The sequence below is a fragment of the Rissa tridactyla genome, chromosome 2 (assembly GCF_028500815.1).
Source record: "Rissa tridactyla isolate bRisTri1 chromosome 2, bRisTri1.patW.cur.20221130, whole genome shotgun sequence".
NCBI classification, from domain to species: domain Eukaryota; kingdom Metazoa; phylum Chordata; class Aves; order Charadriiformes; family Laridae; genus Rissa; species Rissa tridactyla.
In genome coordinates this window covers 20,297,799-20,324,011 of record NC_071467.1, presented here as the reverse complement: position 1 = coordinate 20,324,011, position 26,213 = coordinate 20,297,799, and the positions used below count along the sequence as shown (strand labels likewise).

The 26,213-nt window shown below is 38.1% G+C and overlaps 1 protein-coding gene across 1 annotated transcript; it reads right to left on the bottom strand.

Moving 5' to 3' along the window:
• Positions 1–2,538: 2,538 nt before the first annotated feature.
• EIF3E (eukaryotic translation initiation factor 3 subunit E) lies at positions 2,539–25,971 on the bottom strand. Its single transcript, XM_054190744.1, has 13 exons — positions 25,818–25,971; positions 23,905–24,019; positions 20,732–20,849; positions 16,842–16,884; positions 16,277–16,381; positions 14,097–14,222; positions 12,712–12,836; positions 11,491–11,617; positions 11,001–11,102; positions 9,888–9,997; positions 4,205–4,307; positions 3,817–3,951; positions 2,539–2,702 (listed from the first exon to the last, which is right to left on the bottom strand). Exons 1-13 carry the CDS (start codon positions 25,905–25,907, stop codon positions 2,664–2,666), a joined length of 1,338 nt encoding a protein of 445 aa, XP_054046719.1. The 5' UTR covers positions 25,908–25,971; the 3' UTR covers positions 2,539–2,663.
• Between the last annotated feature and the right edge of the window lie 242 nt (positions 25,972–26,213).

Genomic DNA, 26,213 nt, shown 5'->3' with positions numbered 1-26,213 from the left:
TGGCTTTGATGGACTGGCAATTCAGTGGATAAAGAACTGGCTTGACGGCTGCACCCAGAGAGTGGCTGTCAATGGGTCCATGTCCAAGTGGAGGCCAGTGACAAGTGGAGTCCCTCAAGGATCAGTACCGGGACCAGTCTTGTTTAACATCTTCGTCAGCAACATGGATAGTAGCATAGAATGCACCCTCAGCAAGTTTGCCGACGACACCAAGCTGTGTGGGGCAGCTGACACACTGGAGGGAAGGGATGCCATCCAGAGGGACCTTGACAGGCTGGAAAGGTGGGCTCACGACAACCTCATGAAGTTCAACAAGGCCAAGTGCAAGGTCCTCCATCTGGCTCAGGGCAATCCCAACCAGGGATTGCAAGGATATAGGCTGGGCAGTGACTGGCTTGAGAGCAGCCCTGAAGAAAAGGACTTGGGGGTGCTGGTAGATGAGAGGCTCAACATGAGCCGTCAGTGTGCACTAGCGGCCCAGAAAGCCAATCGTATCCTGGGCTGTATCAGGAGAAGTGCTGCCAGCAGGTCGAGGGAGGTGATTCTCCCCCTCTACTTCACTCTCATGAGACCCCACCTGGAGTACTGCGTGCAATTCTGGAGCCCCTACTACAAGAGAGATATGGACATGCTGGAATGTGTCCAGAGAAGGGCCACAAGGATGATGAGAGGGCTGGAGCACCTCTCCTATGAGGACAGACTGACAGAGTTGTGATTGTTCAGTCTGGAGAAAAGAAGGCTCCGAGGAGACCTTATAGTAGCCTATCAGTATCTTAAGGGGGCCTACAAGAAAGCTGGTGAGGGACTTTTTAGGCTGTCAGGTAATGGATTAAAACTAGAGATGGGACGATTCAGACTGGATGTTAGGAAGAAGTTCTTCACCATGAGGGTGGTGAGACACTGGCACAGGTTGCCCAGAGAGGTGGTGGAAGCCCCATCCCTGGAAGTTAAGGCCAGGCTGGACGGGGCTCTGAGCAACCTGATCTAGTGGGAGATGTCCCTGCCCATGGCAGGGGGGTTGGAACTTCCAACCCTAACAATTCTATTAGGAAGCCCAAAGTTGGTTGTAGTACTCCAGCAGTGTTCTCGCAAGGTGACATAATCATTTCCATAAACCTGCTGGTTCCACTTTTTGCTAATAAAGCCCAGACAGGACACTGACTCTGTTATGGGCATGTCTCTTTCCATAAGGGCACCTGCTGACTTGTGTTCACCTTGCTGTCCACCATATCCCCCAAGTCCTTTCCTGGAAAGTTGCTTTCCATTTAGTCCATGACCCCTGCCTGTACTGCTACATGAGGTTATTCCATCCCAGATGCAGGACTCCACGCTTGGCTTTGGAGATGTTTTTCCAAGATGTTCCCATCAGCCAGTTCCTCGAACCTGTTGCAGTTCCCCTGAACTGCCACCCTGCCCTGCAGCATAGACTGCTGCCCCCCCCTTAGTTTGGTATAGTAAAATCACTTCTAAAGAAAAACACCTGCCATCTACATGGACAAATCAGTTCCCATGACTGTTTCCCAGCCAACATGTAATTGCAGACAGTAAACAGGAGGGTTAGCAAGATAAAACAACTTTCCACATGTAGATGAGTTCCAGAACATTTGGAGCAAAGAAAGAAAGAGCTACGTGTTTGGAATAAGGTGAAGGTGAGTCATTAAATTTGGCACCTCAACCTAAATGCAAAACTGTATGCAGAGATAGTGTCTCTCTCTTTCCAATATTCATATTTATCCCACTGATCAGTCATTACACTTCACACAACCCTAAAAAGGATCTTGAATTTTCTGGCTTAGAGGCACTACAAAGGTGCTAAGAAAACACAGTGAAGTGTGAAACACTGGCTGAAAAAAAAAAACCCACAAAACAAAAAACCCTCACGAACTTTCAAAAAAGCCACTTCAAATTACAATAGTTGAACAATACAGGGTTTTGTTGCTTCGTGTTTGCATCGTGAATCTTAATAACTTCAGATTTCAAGATAAAAGCTTTCAACCATACCCAGCTCATTAGCTAGACCTTTTGAAAGGCTTTCCCCACCCCCTGAAACAAAAAGCTCTAGTCCAAAGTTTTGAAGGCTGGGTTAAGATTAAAAATGAGACTTAGAACAGGAAAAATTCTGAAGCATAAACACACAGGTCTACCAAAATTACTCTGCAGGTAGATTATGTAAGGTTTCATAAGAGGTGTAGGCTACACACACCTTCTCTCTAGCAAGCCGCTTCTGTGACAAAAACATGGAAGTGCAGAAAGAGATTTTGGTTTGGCCAAGTGTTCAGTGCGGAACCATTTGTTTGTACCATCTGCTTTTAGTGTTTTGTGTGACATTTGTAACGGATAATAAATAACTGTAATTCCCCACTTCCAAACTCAGACAGCTCTGAGAATAGCAGCATCCTTTGGTACAAACAAATCAAACAGAACTGACATTTTGCATTTTGCAAACTGTGACCCAAAATGCTTCAGAACATCATTATGGTAAAAAGTCCCTCTATAAGATAATTAAGTATCTATTAAGTTACAGACATGCACAGACTGTTAAAATTAGCCAATTTTATTCAAATAATGTTAGATGGAACATAATTACCTTTTCTCAAGAAAGTTACATATTTATGTGCTTTTTAGTCAAATGAAAACTGTTTTTCATCCCCTGCAGAAGTATTTCAATAGAAGCCGGAGTCTTGAGTAGCCCAGTTAGGTGCCTAAAAATAAATAAATAAAGATTAGTAGAAAATAAATTACTATATTACCTTTCGGTTACTGAAAAACTTGTGAGAAATTATTAAAAAAAACTGTAATACTAATATATAGCTATGAAGTGAGAATATTGTTAGTGAAGGATACCCTGTAAGTTTAAAGCGAACATTGACATAGCCGAAATACATGCTGTAATTAAGTTGTACAGCCTGAATCTCCCAAGCTAGTAGTTTTAAAAAGGAAGAGTTCTAGAAGACTCAAAATAAGTATAAAAATAATTTGGCAGCTATATTTTTAAAGAAAACAGTATCATGTAAGTTTCACATGACCTCCCTTTAATGAAATAAATTAATGCCCCACTGTTTGTCCAACTTCCATCAATGTTTCAGACATGCAGTGAGGAAGACAAATAAAACTTTTAATATTTTCTAGGTTCTTTTAATGTGTGGTTCGGTGGGTTTTTCATTTTAAGTATGTATTGCTGCACCTCAGAGTCATCCACCTTACACTGCTCTCTCAGAAAGCTACGCATATAGTAAAGTGGACAGAGGCAAAAACCAGATGATCTTGCTGACTTCCCTATTTTTACTGGTTCTACTTAAACCTCTGGCTGACCTAATTATAGTCTCCAGTACTACATTAAATGGGTTTAACAGTTAAGGTTTTGCACAACTCCTCCTTCATGTTTCAGTCTTTAAGCATCATTCACTCTCCTCTCAATACTATATATACACCTACAGATAATTTTCAAGTACAACTCACTTGAAAAAAAAAAGTAATACAACTACTTTACTAAATGTCACCCTTCGAAACCAACCCTTTTCAGGCAGTGAAGGAGACCATTTGAAGGAATTAGGGAATCAAATAGTGACAGAAACAGACCTGGTTACACAACAAAAAAAGGAATATCTAGTAGTGAGGAGAGGTGAGAAGACAAAAAAAAAAGAAATCACTGTCTAATGCTTAACATAAGAAAATAAGCCTTCTCCAATTTAATTCCTAGTGTGAAAACTAGAAATAAGTACAGCTGATGAATTAAGGAACAGGTTAAGAATGATACTTAAATATATCTCACAAAAAAAGACTGCAGGAATTCAGAAAAATGTAACTTATACTGACCTCAGATCTACCACTCTGATTCAATTTCTTCTCGATGTTCATAGCCAACATTTGACTACGAAAAGACAGGCTTTTGGTCTTTTCAATCACTTGTTGATAAGGTGAGACTGCATTGTTGCCCATGACCACATGGCCCTAAACCACAGGAAAGATACAGCAAATTTAACAATCACTCAGAATGCATATGCCTTTAATTTGATGCTCTGTTTTCAGAGCTTTCACAAGTCATCTTACACACAGGATTAAAAAAGAATAAATGAAGTCCGCTACACTTTATAGGCCAAGAAAAAAAAACAACGGAAATTTGAATTTGCTGTCCCCAAATAAGGTAAAAGAAATTTAATGAAAAATTCAACAAGTTCATTTGGATCCATCTATTCAGTCTTACCAGCTTTGAATCCAGTTTGGCATCTAATCGTGCATTTCGAATTAGATTGACAATCCATCTTTCCGCTTCTTCAGGAGTCATATTTAGTTTATCTGCCAACATACTAAAAGATAACAGACTTAATCAAAAGGTGAAATAAAATCCCTCTGATGCTGGTAAACGTGACTAGAGACTATGGAACACAAGTTAAATCAACACAAAATATGGCACAGCCCAAGACTTGTATTCCATAAGTACCACGTATCTGGGAAGCGTACTTTCATTTGACTGAAGTGACTTCAAAGAGTGCATACATGTACTCCTGCACATCTCCCACTGCTTTACACTAGGATTTTGTGAGTACGGAATTCACATCCTGAAAGTATGTACTTAGCTGTTCTGAACTACACCTTGCTCTTAAATCTTGACCTGCACAATTTTTAGATATATTCCTATTAAACCTTGCTTACGTGAACATTCATTGGAAAATTGTCAATTAAGGGATCTCACCACAACATAAACCAGCGACCATCATTATAAAGAGAACAACTGAATGCTTTTATTCTTACTTAAATCGAGCTAGCAGTCACAGAAGTTTAGACTAATTAGTCTAGGAAAGTGTCTCAGTAGCTTATTTAGCAATAAACTTCCCCCTGAAGTTTCTGGAACAGAAGATGTGACAGATAGACTATGTTCAAACTTCTTGCAATTTCAAGGAGAGATGGTGGGGGAGGATAGAGAACAGAAAATTCTTAATGAAACAGGCACTCTTGTCCAGGAATAATTCCTTCTGATGACTTTTCCTGTGGCTTTCCAGCCAACTCCTTTAGCTTCCTGCTGGCAGTTGGCTCATACAGGACATTTCTAACGCTTATTCTTCCATCAGCTCTCAGACTAAGTTAACAAACATGAGGTAAGGGCTACAGCTATGACTAAAAAGCCAGCCGGCTACGTCAAGTTGCACAAGACGTCAATTTCCCACCATTTTACAGGATCTTGCTTACATGTATTTTTCTCCAGCTGAAAGTGATTTCCCTCTTGATGATTATTAGTGTCAAGCAAATACTTTTAATATATCAATTATTACCTTGTCTGCCTAGCTAGACTATCTATATAGTCTTCTTTATACAGTCTTCTCTCCTATATGTTCTTGATCTATCACCCTTCTCCCAACTATAAAAGTAAATTCCAATTTTTGTCACAGATGAACATGAATGAGGTGAATAGAAGAAACCCAAAGTAACTTAAAATACTGGACTTACACTGAACTCACTGCAGTGAATTGACACAACAAATGGGCAAAGTATATGGACTTTGGTAAAGCAAGGGGAAGTAAATTCCAACCACAGCTGCTACCGTTCCACTAGAATTGTTAATCTGTGAATGAACTTGCGATTATAGAGAGTTAAGGCAGGTAAGAGAATAGAAGATATCGGGTGTGTACATTTTTGTGGAATTATGAGTCATCTAGGCATAATATGACACATTTCAATAGGAAGAAGCTACAAATTGCTTTACTACCCTTGATTCAGTGATGTTAAACACCTGACTTGAAACTAAAGAAACTTCAAAATGAAAGAACATGGGGTAAGGTGGATGTCTGTTAGGGGAATTCTTGTATTTCTTTTTTGGAAGCATCAATCGGATTCAGATAAAATAACTCCTCCTCCAGATGACTGCAAGAATGGCTACCACCACTACACTGGGGATTAAACAACCTACCTTTGGGACTGAAGCATGGAACCTCTATCCTTGGAGACGGTCAAGAATCAACTAGACAAGCCCTTAAGTAGCATAATGGAACATTGCCATGGGTCCTGCTCGGAGTTTTAACTGGGTGCACAGGATTGAACCAGATGGACTTTCAGAGGTCCTTCCAACCTACAGCACCCTTTTGCTTAATGCAAAGTCCCTGTGTACTTTGAGAGGAAGAGGACACAGACTTCTAGAGAGTCATTCCAAGCCAGAAACTTTGAAGTGCTTTACATCACCTAGTAGATAATTCTACTTTTTCCTATTATGTCCAAATTTTACTAGCTCAGCTTCTTCAAAGGTGGGCTTTTTTTTTTTTTTTCAATTGAAACATGTTATATCAACTAACATAGAGCACAGATGCAGCTACACAACAGAAGTACCACACCTCTGTACAGGCATTTTTTCCTGCACATACATTTGAAAAAACTTACAAGTTGTAGAATGAAAATGACAAGGTAAAAAGGGATATTAAAAACTTATTTTACCTCCACTTCTAGCTTTGACATTTACATGGATTTAAGATTTTAATACAGAATAAGCAAAGCTATCAAGTTAGAGCTATTTTTTAATTAAATAGATATCTGTATTAAAAACCCTAAAACTTTATCACACTTTCACACAAAAGATGACGTTATTTCAGCGCTTGGGGCAACTGGATTCCATTTTCGGGTCTCCTTGCAGACTACACTGAAGGAGCCAGCACCACCTGAAGTGCCTGGATGTATAACATGGAGGAAGTACTTGCCTTGTAAAGCAACACATGCAGCCAAAATAGCATTCTGCTTCCAGAGCAAATGCACTGAAGACCTATCCTGATTACAAGTGGCTAACAAACACTATACTCCTACTGCACCATTAAGATAGGTATCTAATACTTTAGAGAGATGCAAACTACAGCTTAGCCCCCACACACGTTTAACAGTTCAAGTAATAGTGACACATTCAGATTTACAAAACACATATTAATACCACTAATATTAAGGAATGGAGGCAAGAAAAGTTGTATTTTTAGATCACCATTGTTTATGAAAATTCCCGCTGTAATCCAGTAAAAATCAGTGAATTATAATGAAATAATTTTATTAATATTTAAGGCATAGTGTCTACCATTTCAAGTTACAGATGATTTCAAAGGGTAGTTCCTCAACGGGAGTTTCAAAAATAGGTCTTTACATTATTTCCATCCCTCTGTTTCATAAGGGGATTCACTTATTTGGGTCATACTAGGGCAAGTGTTACTCAAGTTTTTCTTTGGTTAAAAGGCAAGTTTACTGAATTCCACACATCTTCATATATAAACAAGCCTATCTCATGCTGCACACAGAGGAAAAACATATAGAAAAGAAGAATGAAGCATATTCAGCTCTTCAGTAAGAACAGGCATATCAAACTAACCAAAACACATTCTGAATTAATTTCATTTATTACTCCCCATGAAACAAAAATTCAAACAGTAAACAAATTGCAAGATGATTTGAGATGTATAAATTTTAAATTACAACTGATAAAGCAACTACGTCCCTTGGAAAGATGTCAGCTGCCTGGCAGATGTAAGCAGTTAAAAAAATAAAATTAAATGAGCCATCTATTTTCCATTTAACATAAGGCATAGCAGATTTCCCACTAATTGTTTTCAAATTTGTTCTGAGCAGTTAAACAGTACTTATCAAGCACTGCGGTACAACCAACTAGTTTTCAAATCCAGGAATAGCAGTGGAAATCACTTGTGGACAAAGAAATGCAAGATCTATGCCTCAAACATTTAATTAAAAGCATTTCAACTGGCTAATTTCTCTGAAAACAAGTCTGAAATGCACTAAAAGCACCCCACTTAAGCCCAGATCTAATGATTGTTACAGCTTGTGCAGAAATTTAAGCCTTATGTCCATCACTTAAGACACAATGACCTACTGAAGAGAATCTCATTACTGATTATTGATTCCACATGCAACTACCTGAAGTGATACACAGTAGGAATATCCATGTCAATGTGAAATACGTCTCAACTCAAAGTTTATTACTTACCTCAGAATGTACCATAACACTTATAAAATAAGGACATGGCTACCTATATTTATGAATCACTTACAGACAACAAGGAGAGCCAACTACACTATTTTCTATCATACCTGCAGTTGAAATACCACATATGGCACAAAAAATATTAACTGTAAAATAAGTAATACAACACTAAGTGTCAACCACATACTATAGACCTTGATTTATTAAATAAAGCTTGCTGTTTTTACTGTAATGAATCACTGGCATACAGAATTTATCAGTATCTTTTGACAGAGAGACCTGAAGCATACTTAGGATACATCCTCCAGACTCTGCTCATCAATTGGAGCCAGATCGGATAGGCAGACTTCTTAGAAAGACATCTAGTCTTTAGTTAAAAAAGCTTAAACATCTAGTTTCATTGAAAATTTGTGCTTCAATATGCACCGTACTGACAGTACTAAAAATCATTTACAGGAAACAGTAAGATGCTATGGGGTTTTATATTCCCAAAAGCCTCATCCATAAGAGAACTTTATTTACACTTTTTCTTCCAAACTTATTCAAAACCCCTTTAATGGGCAGTACTCTCCTTGAAGTGATTTTAGATAAAATATTAGCCTCAAAAATGAACGTTAGCATGGAAGGTTTTTTCCCCCACAGCATCTAGTTCAGTTTACTCTTATGACTATGCTTGAAATATAATCACCACAGCTGACGAAAATGCTGATTCACTGCTTGCCATTTACATTGAACTCATTGAGTATTTTAAGCTTACAGAGGATAAAAAAATCATTTTTCAAATGCAGTGAAGACAAATGTGTCACACAGCAAAGAGACTAAAAGTAGTAAGAATCTTCATCCTTTCTCCAACTGTATCTTGCAAATACCCTTTCAATAAGCTTACAAAACTAAGACAATTTTCTCTCAAGTCCTTTTCTTTTGTAATCAAGCACCATTAAATCACTTCCTTAGAGGACCAGACACACACACTTGCTCTGGATGCAAGGTGGTAACAAGACTCCATTGAACTTGACCAATTTAACAGCTTTGATTTCTGCTGTCTCAAGGATATCTGCACTGCACTGTTCTCTACCATTGAGACTTTCATAGCATTCAGAGTTTTTCACTTCACTTTTTTCCTTTTTAACTTAAAGGATGTGAAGATACAGGGAATGGGGGCAAAGGCCAAGGGGATAGGGATCTCAAGCATGCATAACATCTTCCTGCTTAGTTCCTACAGTAGAGGCATCAGAGCTGATCCATTTGAAAAGTCTGCTTTTACAAAATTGAGTAAACTGACATCCTTGCTAATAAGAACATCATTTTCTTACAGCCGAATCACTCACTTTGCACCACAGGGAATGAGATATATTGTTTTCTATTTATTTAATGAAAAAGGCAATACAGTTCTAAATGTTCAACGGACATACCTGTAAGACCTATACACCTATGGGCATCTATATCTACCAATATAAATAAATTTAAATAATTTATTTATATTTGTATAAATATTTATTAATTTAAATAAATTTAAGCAACTGCTTAGTATCATCACTTCATAGCAATATATGTGGAATTGAGCTCCTAGTTAACACATGGGCTTAGGTGACACTGGGTACTGAAGTTCCCAATAAATCCAGTAGAGATCTAACTTGCCATCATGAGAAAGTTTTAGCTAGAAAGCCCTGTTTGGTTCAGGGGCTAGGGGCAGTAGCGAGAAGTTGATTTAAAATTAACCACAAAAATTCAACCTTAAAATATGATAGTTGCAATTTAAGTATATCACATTAGAGCTATAAAACTAGGAAGACAACCATCCAATTAAAATTTTAGTTAATGTTTTTCATTTCATCCGATTAACTTGTACTACTGAAGTTTACACAGTTTGTCAAATTGTCATCTATGACTCATTTTTCTGAACTGCCACGTTAAGAAGTTGTCTTACCCAATGCTGATACATTGATGGATGCGACAAAAAGTCTCAAATATAAAGAGACGGGCATTCTCAATGAAGTCCTCAAGACATGCCACTAAGAAGAAATCATTCACAAGCACCTGCAAGTGTAAGAAAGAAGGGAACACTGAGAACAAACATGGAAGTAGTAGCTTACTGGTAGACACTGTCAACAAGCAAGATCAGTGAATATTCCATCTAAAAACAGTTCTTGGTGTGTTCCAGGATGTGGAGAAAAAGCTACAGACAGCAGAATTTTTCATTGTTCTGCAGCTTGCTCAATTAAAATTGCATGCTAATATGATCACTGAGGTCTGACTCAAGAACAGAACAAGGTCTACTGCTGGCATAATTCTACTGAAGATCCCTACAAAACATAAAAGTTAACTCTCCCCTTATACTGCAGGATTCTTCTCTCACTTTGCAATTTGATCAGTATTCTCCTTACCATGCAAACCAGCTCACTTAATAGAGCAAATTCAGATTACAGGACCACCAGCCCTATGCAGTGAAGATGATTATAAGCCTTCTGATTTATCCAATTTGGTGACTAATACTAATGAAAGGAAAGCCAAACCAGAGGCTATAAGAATTGGTACTGATGTACAGCTATTAGAAATACTAACTTTTACACTAGCCAATCCAAATGTTAGGTATCTTTAACTGTTTGCAGTAGATGTACTTCTAAGAATATGTACTTTTCTATCCTAATGTCATCTCACATTACAATTCCAGGATGCAGTATCTTTCACAAAAGGCAAATCCAAGCCTTTCTTCAAGCACTTTTCAGACACTAATGGAAAAGCTGAAGCTCAGCCAAATGCTTGATCACCTATTCATTTCTTGTTCTAGCGCAGCTTAAATATAATTTTGAAGCTATATCCTTAACAGTAAGTCTTGTTTAAGTGTTACAAAATGAGTTGTCAAAAAAAAAAAACAAACCCCACAATACAAAACCCCAAAGAAATCCCCACACTCTGTGAACTACAGCTTATCAGAAAATATTGGCAATGGAATCAAACACCACTTCAAATTAGCTGGCCATTGTGAATTTTAGAGCTCTGCTTAAAGGAATAAAAGTCTTATAAATGTTATAAAACTTACTGTTTCACACTCTCTCAGCTTCTTCTGTGCACCATCGAAATCAAAATTAACATACAAGCATTCCACAAACTCTGTGATAGGGTCCCTGTATGTGTAGGACTCCTGTCAAAAAAATTAGGAACAGTTATTAGAAATCAAGCCCACAAGATCACTTATATTCTTCAAAGAAAATATGGAAACAAGTCCATACATCATCTCAAATAAAATATGAAGTTAAACTTCCCAATTCCTCTTATAAAAGCTGAATAAGTGTGCTCTTTTCCCCACCAGTTGTATGGTTACAACCGGAAGAGCAGTTTCACGTTCAGCATTTAGCACTGCAATCTCTAGGCAAGGAAAGCGTCAGAGGCTAGAGCTGGTTCTGTATCAAACCTCCAAATTTCTTAATATGGTAGAACCAAAAATACATAAGTAGAAGTCCTAAACCAAGCATATTGTTAGAAGAAAGTAGTCAAAAAGGACAGAAACTGTCAGCTAATTCAGTCCTTACCTGCTGAATAACCTTGACTAGATCTTTCAGCACTTGTCTACGTTTTCGAACATCCTTATTTGTTATGACTGCAGTAGTCAGATATCTGAGGATATGCGGGCACATTGTCTGAATTGCATTGAGATACCTAGAAAGAAAAAAAATACATATAAAGCTCAGATAATGCAATTTTGCATCAAAACAACATTCATCGTAAATAGCTTATGTGCCTTTTACGCAACGCAATACCAGGGCTTATGACTAACCATTTATTCAAGTATAGAAGGATGTTTTATTTTTGTTAACCTTTTTCCGACACCGAGAGGAGGGAGGTAAGCAAGGGCAAACGAAGGCAGCAGTGCACTAGGGCAAGAAAAGGGGCTAGGACTGCAAAAAATAACAGTCCATATGCTAAGTTCAGGCCAACACTAGCCTAAACTGTCAGCTACACTGATTTTGCAAGAGGGGTTTGCACGGGCACATAGAACCAAAGGAGAAGTCCTTTTTCATATTGTCACCCGAGCCTGAAACTTTCCTGTCAGCTCTCCAGTAAGTTAGCCCACATTTACCAGGGAGAAGTATAAATTAAAATTAAAAAACAAATTAACACATACACTCTGAAACAAAAAGGAAGCAAAAAAAGACCACTACAGATTACTAGTCTACTGGGATCATCATGCAAAAAAATTCAACTGCTTTTCTTTAGTACTATTCTCCTATTCTAACACATTACTTCCAACCAGGTGCCAGGAGAGCTAGACTTATAACTAATTTCTCAGTGTTAAGCTGTTCTAGACTCTTAGATCTACATATAAGTCAGTCCTCTCAAATGGCTATAGTATTTAAATTTTCATTTTTATTCTCATTTTCCTCAAGAACCATTCTCAAATAGGTTTTGTAAAATCACAATAGAACAACACCTCCCCCTCCAGCCCTAGATGATGTAGTAGGAGTTGGTAATCTAGCAAAACCAATTATTTCATCCCTGCCAAGCACCAGAAAAAAAGAGCCAGTTCTTCTTACTTCACCACTCCTTCTCCTTGAAGGGCAGGTATAACCATGAAGAAAAGCAGACCAGACACCAAAACAAAAGGCTTGGAAAAAAGTTTTTAAAGTGTTAATATCATTATAACTTCTGAAACAGTCTCAGGCTCTAGGCTGAAAAGCATTCAAGAAGTTTACGTATTCATCGCCTGCCCTCATTTTGATTTGAAGACCCCAACATAACACAACGCAACTTACTGTGGTTGATAGAGAAAAAGGTCAATGATATTGTCTCTCCCTTTAGGATGATTAAAAAACACGAACAAAGACCAGTGGATGAGCCATGTTCTTTGCTGAAGTGACTGCAGCGGAGAGCTGACAGACTAAAAGAAAATGTAACACTGGTTTAAGTCAAATACAACATGGGAAGTTTGCATAAATACTGTAAATAATGTAAGTGTTCAAAAATTTGCGATTTTCTACTGGATCCTTTTAGCTGCTGTGACTCTCAGGCTAAGTTTGACCTCCAGTTTTTTAAGAGGTATCTATTACAAAGACAAATCTGCTGAAAGTTATAAACAAGACAAATTTTCCAGTATTATATTCCAAACTACCAAAATCTGTATTGTTATGGCAAGAGCATAGATTTTAGCTCTCTAAAGACCACCATACTAACAGAAGTTATTACTTCCCTTTTTAATCCTGAATTTTGTTTCTTGTATTCCCTCTTCAGATGTGACCTGAGGAACTACGTGGCTCCTCCAGCATTTCAGTTCTTCTTCCTCTCTAATACCTCACCAGAGCTTTTTTGCCATACACTCTCAGACAATGATGAAACACCATAATCACTTTCAGCCAAGAAATAATTTAATAGTTTATTATAACCATATAGGTTCATAAAGATGAAAAAACTAGAGAAGAACACTTGTTAACACTAGTTATCTGCCACACAGATAAATAACAATTATGGGGGGGAAAAACCCACACCAAAACAGAACACAAACATCTTTTTAAGATTCTGGTTCAGAAGAGTAAAACCCTCACATTTCAGACATGGCCACTGAAGCCCCCTGAGCAGAGAGGAAGATTAAAAGGTCCTTAATTACTTCAGTTGCTCTGAATTAGTACTGCAGCCCCACTCTTTCCCTTTATGTTCTTGGTGCTCAACTGAATTCAGGAGCTGGTAAGGAAGATGAATTGGCTGAAAACTACTTCCAAAAACAAGCTGTCTTGCATTTTCTGTCAAAAGTGTTATTTTCATGTGAGAAGAGTATAGCTTAGTTACATGCATTTTATTCTCTACAGAAAGTGAATGGTACAACTATCTGAAATTTAAGCAGCAAACAATTTCACATAAAGACATGCTGTCCTCAAACTCATCCTTGAGACTGGTTTGGTTCTTGTTTATTGGAAATACTTCAAGAGTTCTCAATTACATTTTCAAATGTGTAAGAGAAGCAAGTAATCTGAAAAAGGAAGCTTCACTATTTCTTCACGAGTGCCCTTTAACTCTCCCACTATTATTAAGATAGTGTCTAGTGAAAAGGTGGTAAACTACTCCTAAACAAGACTGCAAGTGCTTCATAATAAAACTTGAATACTAATACCTCTAACCTTACTAAGGTGACCAAGATTTTACTTACATTATTATCTATTGTCTCCTTTAGTCTTGTGAGATCTTCCATGGCTGCATCCCAATTCTGCATCAGAATTTCAGATGCCAGTTTTCCCCACAGGGAACTCAAAGCATTTCTGTCTGTTGCTGGAACCTATTTTCAACAACAGCAAATTCACACTCTTAGAATGCTTTTAAAATTATTATTTATTTTAAAAAATAAGCAAAATACTTTCTGGTAGTACTTTTTATTTAAAAAATTATGAAATTTGCATGGTCCCATCTTCCCAAATGAGGTGGTACTTCTAAAAAAAGCAGTTTAGGTACAGCAGAAAACACAGCAATAAGGCTTCTGAAGTAGAAACGAGAAGAACCTGTCAAAGTAAGACAAAGCTCCATGCTGCTGCAGGTTAAGTTAAAAAGAAAAAAAATTAAATGGCTGAGCAGCAGACAACACACTGGTTCCAATTCAGGTTTGTTTTTTTTTTTTTAAACACACCATATAGTAATGTTTCTAAACTGCTGGAACAAGGTTATTACAGAGCAGGTTCTAAAGAACTCATAACAGTAGGCAACCACCTTAAAGCTAGTACTCAAAGTTCATTCTGCTAATGCTATGCCAAAAAACATACTTCTTACAGAAATGTCCAGTAAAACTGCAACTTTGCAGTAGTGAATCTATTTCCTGGAAAGGTAGTCCTAAGGTCAAGCTGGTTTAGTTTTATACAGGAATGAATTACACTAGGTCATTCACAGTGTCAAATTCTGTTCCCAGATCAGTTACAATAGTTCTTTCAGAGCTTACATTTCATCACACAGAACTTTAAACAAATCTTCTCCCACCAGAATTCACAAGAGTCCTATACCAAGCTACTACCAGCATAAAAGCAGCACTTCATTTTTTGAAATTAGTTTTTTGACATACGAGAACACAATACTAAGCCCATAATTAAAGCACAAAGAATTAAGGAGAGCTGCTCACAAATCTACATGAGTAACTTTTATTTCCCCTCTCAGCACATGGAACATACCTGTAACACTGAAAGTGATACAGAAGAACTCAGCTTTGTCATCAACATTTAGACTAAGATTTTACCTCATTCCTACTTTAAATCCTATTCTGATTAAGTATTTATTTCACAATTTTGCTCCTTTAATTATAGTCAATTACAGGAATTATTGTTATTTACTCTAGCAGTGTTTCAGGAAGTTTAGGATAGTTTTTTGATGGGGCTAGAAATTAAACAGCAAGGAACAGACCTCAGCATATGAGCCACTACATCTTTTCAGCAGTCACTCCACATATTCATGAGATACACGCAGTTTAGAAGTCATTATCTTCCAGGCAACGAAGGTGCCAATTTAGCAGATACTTTTAGTTGAGGAGGTTTACATGCACTGTGCTGGTTCCAAATCATATAATTACAGTTAGCTATTCACAATAATTGCCTTTAGATACTGCAGCTGTTCTAGCTACAGTATCTGGATTTTCAAGCAATTACCTTAAATTTCCATTTGTTAGTAAAACGGCACATTCACTGACCACCAACAATAAATTTACTGTGTTGAGATTCTTACAAGACACTAAATCTTCATTCTCAAAATTCACTCCCACCATTAACAAATTATATGAATTACAACAACATGAAGAGTGTTACTTCAGAGATGACGGATTTGGTTCTACAATTCTCATTTAAGCTGTTTACATTTCTTAGGCAGATGACTTATACTCTTAAATCCATCACAAAATATAAGAGAAGAACTGAGAGTTCAGATAAGAAGCTGGCAGTTCACCATTACCACCAATTACATTGAATCCACCTGCAAGCTTTTCACTTGCTTATCACTGTTGATAACATCTGTGCATAAAAACAAGTATTCATTTTGTTGGTTTGCCTTTTTTTTTTGTTTGTTTGTTTTTTTCCAGGATACATTTACAGTGAGGAAAGAAGTAGTATTGCATAATTAAATGTTGCCACAAGACCCACAAACTTAAAGGACAGTTCTGATTTCAGTATGACAATAACAGAATTGCTGGACAATAGTCAGTAATGATTATTAACAATTATTTTCATTTTTTCTTGATGCACAGTAATTGTCTCAAAAAAGCTCAAAAGTATTTATTTTAAGAATTAATACAGACAACTTATTGGTCTAATTATTTCATTAATAAACAAACACCAAACCCAACAAACACCCAAAACTTACCAGAACCCTGAAGAAGTAGAGATACTCTGCAGCTCCTGAGTAATTGCCACATTCATACTGGAATTTTGCGTATCTGTAGAGTGTATCTAGGTACTCCTGCCTAAACTGAAAAGCAATAAAAAACCCAACACTTTTCTTCACTAGGAAATATGCTGTTACAAGCCAGTTTTAATAGTAAAGTAACCTTTAAGTCTTTAGGTTCTTTGAAAGACACTGTACACAGGAAAGACAACAGAAAACTATTCTACTCATAATCTGCCACTGAATTAAAGTTATACCAATACTGGAAAAAGATGAAATTCTGTAATACAAAGTAAAGCACATCTTAGTTACAAAGATGCAGCTAACATTAAGCTCCAGCTTTATTTATGTTTGCATAAAACACAAAAGTTCAAAGGCATTCAAATGAACTATGTTAGCATTAGGAATTCTGCCTATTGGCTACCTTGACATGAGACAGGCCAAAATGCTAGTCTGTAATTGCTCAGAGCTGTTGTCTGTGGGGGAGGTTGGATGGAGATGTTTAGAACTGAGTTCAGACAGATACAAGAATTTAAACACTTACACCATGCTTCTCAGCTAAATAGTCAAACAGCATCCGACCATCCCTATAACAAAAAGATAAAAACCGCTGTTTTTACAAAACAAACTGATTGTTACTGTGCAATACGCAACACATCCTTTAGCTGTTAAGAGTAAAATACCTAAATAGAGTATTAATTTAAAATGATACTCCACTTGCTATGCAAAAGCAGATGCAGAAATAGTGAGCCAACTACTCCTGAAGTGTCATGAAGAAGTTTCAAAATCTTAAAAATATTATAATTTTAAATAAAGAATGCCACCTGCAACAATAACCTGTATTAAGAAAGGGCAGGAGATTGCTCTAAATTTGATGGCATCCTTAGCTTTTAGTATGAAAGTTAAATTCTGACTTAGAGCTCCTCCCACTCTCATGTTCCAATTCCACAGCAGTTACTCTAGCCAAGGAGTTTGAATTTAACAGCAGACAGGAAAAAAATGGCAAAGACTAAACTAAAATAGAATTAGAAAGGAAACTTATACCACTGTTAGCACCGGGACACAGTGGTTAGCAACAATACCTCTACCACAGCAAATGCGTGAAGAATGGAAAACTATAAAAAAATAATCATACTTAGTAAATTCTAAACATCTGATTAACACATGATCACATTTCTGAAGCTTTTTTTTATTCAACACGGATAGTAAAGAACAAGCAGTATAATCTAGATCAAAGGAAAGTGCAAGCCTCCAGTAGGCAAGCACAAAATTATCTACCACCAGTAAGTCTCATATTAGTGACCACAGGACTTTAGATACCCGTTTTTAAGTTAATGTAGTGAATAATTTTTTTTTTATTCAGTCTCTGCAGTGGATCTTGATCAGCTCTTACAGTGAAATTTTAGCACACCAGTTTTCAATGCAATAAGAATTTAATTCAAACTGTGCTGCAATCATCTGGCAACAAGAACCACAACTGCATTCATATACATAGTTGAATTCATATTCATGAATGAAAGAAAAGTATATTCAATTTGCAACTTTGATTGTATGGACTACCTTTCTACAATACAGAAAGAATTAATGACTTTCTTCTATTCTCCAGCCCCCATCCTCCTCAGCATGCTTCTATACCTGTAGCTACCCTTCATCTTCTTTGTACATTCACACTTCAACCAATCATGTGGTAAAGATTACTTGGACAATTAATGGAACTATCACATTTGATAGAACATGTACCCAAGATTTAACTGAAGAGGAAAGCATCAAGCTATAAATCCCTCTTGGAACAAAGATAAAGTAAAAATGCATGGAAACAAAGATTTCCCCATTTACTCTGAAATCAACTGACTGCAAAGATGTGAGTTTGTTTAATTAGAACTTATGGTGTTAAGATTCTACAGGGAAATGGCACACTGCCAAGGTAGCCAAGAATATTTCATTGCTTCCACAAGTATTACTGGGGATTGTCAATCTCATGGGTTTCTTCCAGTGGACGAGGAATAATGACTATTCCTCTATAATTTTAAAGTCAATGTCCTCCAATAGCTGCATAGAAAAAAGAAAAAGTGAAGTGTTTTGGCTTATTCTTGAAAGAACTTCCACTTGCAAAGTCTCCTTTACACATCATCTTGTAGAGCTTCCCAGACTTTGATGTTCCAAAAAGCCCTGTCACAGATAAAAAGCTCTAATACGATGCAGCTCTAAATTTGATAGTGATTCCACATCACATGCAGAAATTCATATAAGTCAAAGAATCAAAAGTTGCTTTCTACTATCTAAAGCATGCTATTCAGGTCTAGACAGATTGACACCTTTCAGTCCTGTTCTCCCCACTACTGTATAAACCCAACAATCTGGATCAGAACTTCTGTTGAGCCAATAAGCAAACCCAGTCTTTCTGAGCTGCAAAGTTTTCAGACATTTAAAAAAAAATGATGTACCAGTTCTCAAACAGAACTTGCTCCATATGAGTAGTAAAGCTAATATTTTATAGCATTAGGTTACATCCCATGCAGTTTTTGATCTATCTCTTGCTTCCAAACAGGGCATTTCTGACTTGGAAAGGGTACTACTGACCAACTTCTGTTAAGAGTCAAGGAACAGAATACATTTCCCAAGAAATGCTAGTACTTAGAATTGCAACAAGGTAATTTTTTTTCTAGGCCAAATATTATTATAGTAACTGCCTAAAATCTCTAACATATGGATCAGAAGTTCAATTAGATTTTAATACAGCTGTGAGAGTATCAGGAGGTCTTTTCTTTAAAGTTAAAATAGTCCCAGTTAATAACTTCAAGGCAATTGACTAATGGCAACTGGGCCTTTTACATTCAAAGCTATACTTCAAAAAGCTGTCAAGAGGCTCCTGGCTTTGCATAACCACACAAGTCACAAGCAAACATAATTCCTTCTCTTAATATAATTATCTGACATAAATACCCATGCTGAAATCAGATACAAAGGTTATTTACTTATCCTAACGATGCTTTTTAGAGTAGAAGCTTAAGTACATTCTGGTGATATCAGAGCAGAAAATAGAAGCTTTTTCTCAAGTGCTGGAAAGCTAACAGATTCCATGATTTCTACTGACATCTTGTTTCACATGCGCATTGAGATCCAATGCATTGTACCTCACCACTTCTGCACTAACCAAGTTCTAAAGTAGACTATAACAAATTCTGAAAACAATGTGTAGAGTGGAAGACGCACAGGCCAAATGGGTTGATTAGGTTTATCAGCACATTGGGCAAAGAGGGGAAAAGAAAAAAGGACTATAGTCTGCACTTGAAGTAAGGAATAAATTCTAATGAAGTTCCTTCCCCTTCAGGGACTCACTTTCTCCAGGGGGGTTGCTCACAAAAAAAGGTGCATTTCTGCAGACTAGAAAAAAGTGTTTGGGCATTCAATGTTTTCCTAAGAAATTTCCAGAAGCAATGTTACAGTCTTCTGTATCAGTAGATGCTTGCCAACAATAAATCCAAGTACAGGCTTCACCTTCAAATGCAAGTCGAGCCTTAGGTGCTCTATCCGATGATGTATGCTTGATTTGAAATCTTGGAGCAAGTAAAACTAAAGACGGGATCTAATTAATTTTCCAGAGTTGGTTAGCCACATTTAAAACAGTAATAATAATGTGAAGACAACAAGCAGCAACTTACACTAAACAAATAACAACCCACACCTCTGTTGAAGTTGCACCATCACTTCCTCAATGGCTACAGTTGAGCCTTCACTACAGGGCCCAAGTGAGGCTTAACCGCAAGAAGACTCTCATAGTCCTTATATATAGTGTGCGCACAAAGACATTCTAATTACTCTTGTGAACAAACTGAGAAGAAATTGGATGTGTCTTAAAAAGATTATTATGGGCACTACCTAACACCAACAAGTTGGACAGTTCGGTGAGTGGGGGGGTGTAAGGGAGGGAAGCACAGGACTCCTGAAAGAAGTGTGCTATGAGGCTGAAAAGATGCTTATCCACCAGGCCTCCCAGAGTAAGAAAGACAGCACTCCATAATCCTCTGTGGAAGGTAGAAGAGAGAGAGAGGGCAGATGGTCTCCGAGAAAACAGAATCTGAATTGTTTCATCCCACATTTCCCCTCAAAAAAAAACCCAAACCACCCCCTTAAAAAACAAACAAGAGAGCTCCCAAATCCTCCCAAAACCAATCTCAGCTGTGATTTGACTGCCCTGAATGACAACTGTCACTTGTCTTGGGTTGATTCATGAGCATTAAGAACAACAGAGATGCCTTATGCACAGCAGGCAAAAGCACTGAAAAGAGTAAGTTGTGTCCAGGAACTTCAATTACCTGACCAGAAGCACTACAAATATTGGCTAGAAATAAAAATGTCTTACTGAGGGCATTCCTATCATCAACACCTAAGAGGTACCAACAAGCCATCCTGAGAAATTATGTTAGAAGTTACCTCGTGGACTGCATTTGCCTTGTAGTCTCTGGATCCTCAAACATCTTGACAATAGGTTCAGTTTCAGCTTGAAGCTGCTTCAGCTGTGCAACAACAGTTGTTCTCTTCTCACGCAAAGCTAAACACAAACAAAAAAGATTTTAATGTAATACCTAAAGTTTTTACAGAAACCAACCTGTAATTACATGGTACTGACAGCACATTTGAACATGTCTTCCCAGTTCCTACCTTGCTTGTCCTCTCAGTCAAGTCACAAAACCAGAGGCATCTAACAAATCATCAGCTTAATAAAAAGCTTCTAACATTTGGTTCCTTTCCTCCTGTGTGGAGTTCTAACCAAGACAATAAAAAGCAGGTAGAGGTGGAACAGTCTGTATTAGACAAGGTATCTTCAGGCTTCTACTAAGGCAGAGACAACCTTTCAAGCAAGTTCACTTATTCCAAATAAACTTGGAAAAAAGTAAAATGCTATGATACCAATAAGATTAATTTTCCTCTAACTGACCAGGTTCTTAAAGCACATTTTTAGAACGCTTAAGTGAAAATTGACAGGAAGCAACTCAATATGAAAAATTATTATTTGGAACACTATGCACGTTTAATTAGAACATTAAGCCTTTTATGAAAAATAGTTAGGAAATAGAACTAACAGCTTTAGGGTGATTATTTTATAGATCCAAACTTCCTCACCAAGTGCTACCAGTGCAATAAAAGGAACACCGAAATAAAATTCAAAAAAGCCTATGTGCTTAAAAAAACCCCTAAGGATAAAACAGTGGCACCCTGAGACTGGCTGTATGAGCCATGGGATCAGAGAAACCAAGACCAAATCCCAGGAGAGAAAAGTACGCAGCAAGACATCAAAGCAAGCCACACACCAGGGCACTCAGTGCCACTGTGAACCTATTAGACACTTCTTTCGTGATTTGACTACATATATATTTGTAAAGGAGATCCGAAGTGGATAACACCATAATGGTGACCCAGCCAAAATCTAAGAATGACTTGCCTGATAGGAAGTGCTCCAATAAGGAGAAATTATCTCCAACTTCAGATGAATCTCGAGATTATAAAAGAGGAAGGAGAAAACAGATGAAAGAAAAACCACTTAGTTGACTTACTAAGAATACGAAAATGTTTTCCTGTGACATCTCCTGGCTGTGTAATTGTAAGTTGATCTCATGGAAGACAAGACAAAAGTAACTATAAACTGTGTAGATACATTTCTAAGTATAATAACGTATGTGAACATAGCCTTGAGTACTTAAAACCATGAGGTCTTAAAAAACCCAACAAAACCAGCATAAAATTCTAATGAAACCAGCAATTCCACAAATAAAAATAACCTGTCTGTACATACATTCTGGCAAGTGTTGATGCATGAAGATGACACACCAGAAATCTCAGAGTAAGTTAAGACCTTTTCATAGAAAGCCATACAAACAAGCACCCTGAACAACTGACTCCACATAAAAGTATTATCCCTGCTTAAGTTAATTTTATACTATGGAATAAAAGTCACAGATCAAACAGTAAGCCATCATATACAAAAAAAATCCTGCCAAACTGCTGACAAAATCTTAGAGATGTTTGAAAAAAGACTACGAACAACATTTTAAGTGTGGAAACTCTTAGACTATACGAAGGCAGAGCTTTCCCAGTGACCAAATTCATGCAACTTCCTTGCACCTATGACCTTATGAAATTATTGCTTAGCAACCTGCTTAAATAAGTGGCTGTAATCAGAATATTAAAAAAAGTAGACTAGCTACTTTGTGAAAGTGTACTAGGATTGCAATTTCTTGTGCTGTTTACTACTTTAGCATTTTACTACTTATTTACTCCTGATACAGTAACATTCTTTTTCAACAGTTTATAAAGGCTGGAACAAGAAAAGAAAGAGGAAAAAACATTCAGCTTTGAGATTTTTACAGCCCTGAGATGGTCTGCCTTTTTTTTCCCCACATCAGTAAAACTGATAAATAACCTAAAGGCAAAACTATCATTACATTCTAGATTCTTAGATTACAATCTAATTCTTAGATTACAAAAGGGAAATCCTCTGATTCTCATTATTTATTATCAGTCCCATGCATCATTGCATATACACCCATAAACACCATCAAATGCTAGCACACCAAAGATTTGTTCAAAATGCTGAATCCAAAGTCCATAAGTTTAACAGTTCTCTTCATGTATTTAGATAAGAGGCTAACTGCCAACTCTTCTGTTTGAAGAGCCTGGAAAGAGTAAGACCCAGAGGCAGAACCACTGGATCTTGTACCTGACAATGCAGAAGCCCCTGAGTCTCTTCCTCCTAAGCTGCAAGCTGTAGTCCCACTAGTTTAGAAAAACATGAAGAATTCCACAAAATGAAAGAAGATGGAGAAATAGGAAGAAAGTGTATATTGAAAGGCTAGGGTCAGGAAGGAAGACAAAAAAGTGATACAGAAAAAAGAAACAATAGGTAAAAAAACAAAAACCGAAAACACCCATGAAGGATAGAAATTAGAGGAAGCAAGATATTCACATTTTCTCCCACTCCTGAAACACACCCTCAGGAAGAAAGAAATTTAAGAAGTAAACAGGTAAGTTTCCAAAATCATGGAGAAGACATTAACAGATTAAATTTCATATTCATTATGGTAATATTAATTATCATTACTTTTCTTCTACAGAAACAGCAATTTACATGTTGACAGAAGTGAGGAAAACATGCATTTTCAAAAACATCTGTATCTCCTCAAAGTTTAAAAACTAGCCATGGACAGACGGATTAAGGGAATTACTTGAAATGGAAATCTAGTTTTAATATACCGGATGCCTTAAAGAAAAAGTTTAGTTACCCCAAATTGTCGTGCAATAGTGTTTAATTTAACAGATGAAAAATAAGTGCAACTCTACTAGGGCCACACCTTTGAAGTGCTTGAAATGACCAGATCGGCATTGAAATACTTTAGAAATCACTCAAAGACTAAGTCCACAACAGACCAACAAACCCAAACTTCTCAGCATTAGAGGATTCTACTTGCTTCAGTACCATGCATCCTTTCATTAAGGCAAAGGTTAAACGGTATTCTAGTTTGAGTGCATCAAGCAAATTACCACTAGTTATTTATTATTTTAGATAGAAAGATTGTAAAACAAATTTTACTTCAAAATGAGCAGCTTACCATGTGGAATTTCATCGGAATAAAGATTTTTGTACACATCCATAGCAAAATCCACCATGTTGGTATCACTGAGGAGATCCAGTTTTCCTTGGAGTAGCTCTTTTTCATTGTATATCTGAAATAGGAATTATTAACAGATTTCTTTGAATACTATTAAGTAGTTTCCAATTCATATTATGTAGTCACCTTTATGGCACAGTTTATTTATGGATTTTCGTCCAATTACATCGTTTTAAACATCAAATCTCACAGCTTTGCAAGATCTCACAGCTCTGACATTTAGTCTGCTTACTACATAGCCTCTCTACATTTCCTGTCTGGCAAGATACCAGTGACTTCCCAATATTTATGAGTACAGGAACTTCATGGACTAGTTAGAAGTCAAGTAACATTTTAGATTGTATCTTTAACAGGAATAGCAATTCCTACTACAATTCATGGGAAAAAAAAATCTCTGAAAGTTATATATATATTTAAAAAATCTATATATATTTTAAAAAATAATATAAACTTGGCCAGATTTTTCTTTTTAAGTAGCAAATACTTTCCACAAAACAACATCCTGAAGTGTGCAGACAAGTCAAATAATTTAAAGTGGCTCTCAGAAGAGATACTGAAGATCAAACTTACAATTTAACTGTAGCACAGATTAATTTAAAATATGTTGTTAGATCTATAGCATAAGAGCAAACTCAATTTAGCTTGTGTAATTGGATGGTGTTCTTTTAAACTTGTCAAATTGCATTTTAAAGTTCCTACCCCATAATTTAGCCATGAGTTGGCGACTGCTATTAGGTCTTCATGATGAAAGTGAGGGCCTAAACTAGAATATACCTCAAAAATACATTTGCCTGAAGGCGAATTACAATTCAGTGCATCACATTTATGGAAATCTAAGATACAGAGCCTGCAAAAGTTTAATTCCGCTCTGAATATCGTGTCATTCAAGACTAACACTACAAAAATAACTCTGTGTAATTAACTCGAGCTGATTTACAAATTCTCAAATACCAAAAAATGCCCCCAAGACGACACACTTCAAGGGAAGTCCATACAATAGACACAAAAACTGGTTAGGTCAAGTTATCTCAATGTATGCAAGCTGAATCAGTTATTTCTGAAACCTAAAATAATAACTACTTTAAACTCAACGGCTTAAGATAATAGCTATTTTAAATTCAATGTCTATATAATTTTACACATTTTGTTTCCATTATAGAACGGATCAGATGAGTGCTTCATATAGTTTAGATTGATGAGAGTTTACTCTAAAGCATCTCCAGCATTACTGGGCTCTTTACAGTAATTTAATTAAAAATATATATAAAAAGACCAACAACGGACAGCACTAGAAGGGACTTATGCCTGGTTTAACCACAAACTCGTGACAACAACGACTTAAAGTTGATCAGCAACACCGTCCACGCTGATGCGCGCACACCCCGCCCAGCTCCACGGCTGAAGGGCCACACGGGTGGCAGGGGCAGCCGAGACGGCGCAGGGCTAACCGGGGCTGCCTCACGAAGTCCAGCTGTGAGGGAGAGCTTTTGCTTTTCCCTCCCACGAATAAGGGGAAAGGAAAGGAACTACACCGAGGAGCGTGAAAGGAAGGGGGAGGAGGAGCTCCCCCGCCTCGCAAGCGAGCGTCCCGGGGAGCCGGACTGTGGGAGAGGCGGCTGCCCCAGGCCTGTCCGCGGCCCGGCTCCTTCCCCCTCACGGGAAGGCCCGCACGCCTCGCCCTCACCCTCTCCCCACGCGGCGCACAAGCCCCGAGCTCCTCCCTCAGGAAGGGAGCTCCGGGCCGCCGCACGGGCCGGGCCCAGGCCCGCGGGAGACGCCGGCAGCACCGCCTGCCACTTCCCCCCTCCCCCAGCCACCGGGCCGGCTCCCCCACCTCCGGGATCACCACATACCTCCTTGACGGAGAGGAACTCCAGCAGCGGGAAGACCAAGTGCCGGTCCAAGAAGTGCGCGATCTTGGTGGTCAGGTCGTACTCCGCCATCTTGGCGACGGGGAGAGAAAAGAAAGAGGCGGGGCCTCTTATGGGCTGTGCGCCTGCGCCGCGCCTGCGCGCCCCGGCGCGGCCGAGGGAAGGGGAGGTGGCGGGCGCCTGCGCGGTGCGTTGTCCGTCGCTGTGGTGCGGGGCCCTGGCCGGCGCTGCGGCGAGGGGTTGAGGGGTTTTGACCTGTGGGTGCGAAGGGAACGGCTGGGGTGGGTCCCGGGCTGGGTTCCGCTTGAGGCGGCTGCAGGGCCCGGCCGGGTGGCGGGATCGGGGCCCTGTGAGGCTGCTCAGGGCCCAGCCTGCGCC

Bases quoted from the DNA above. Each gene is read 5' to 3' on its own strand.
- EIF3E (XM_054190744.1), bottom strand. From the start codon at position 25,907: ATGGCGGAGTACGACCTGACCACCAAGATCGCGCACTTCTTGGACCGG. The intron at 12,837-14,096 runs GTAAGTAAAATC...ATTTTCTTTTAG, and splicing joins AGGAGACAATAGATAATAAT to TCTGTCAGCTCTCCGCTGCA. The intron at 3,952-4,204 runs GTAAGACTGAAT...CCTGTGGTTTAG, and splicing joins CCAAACTGGATTCAAAGCTG to GGCCATGTGGTCATGGGCAA.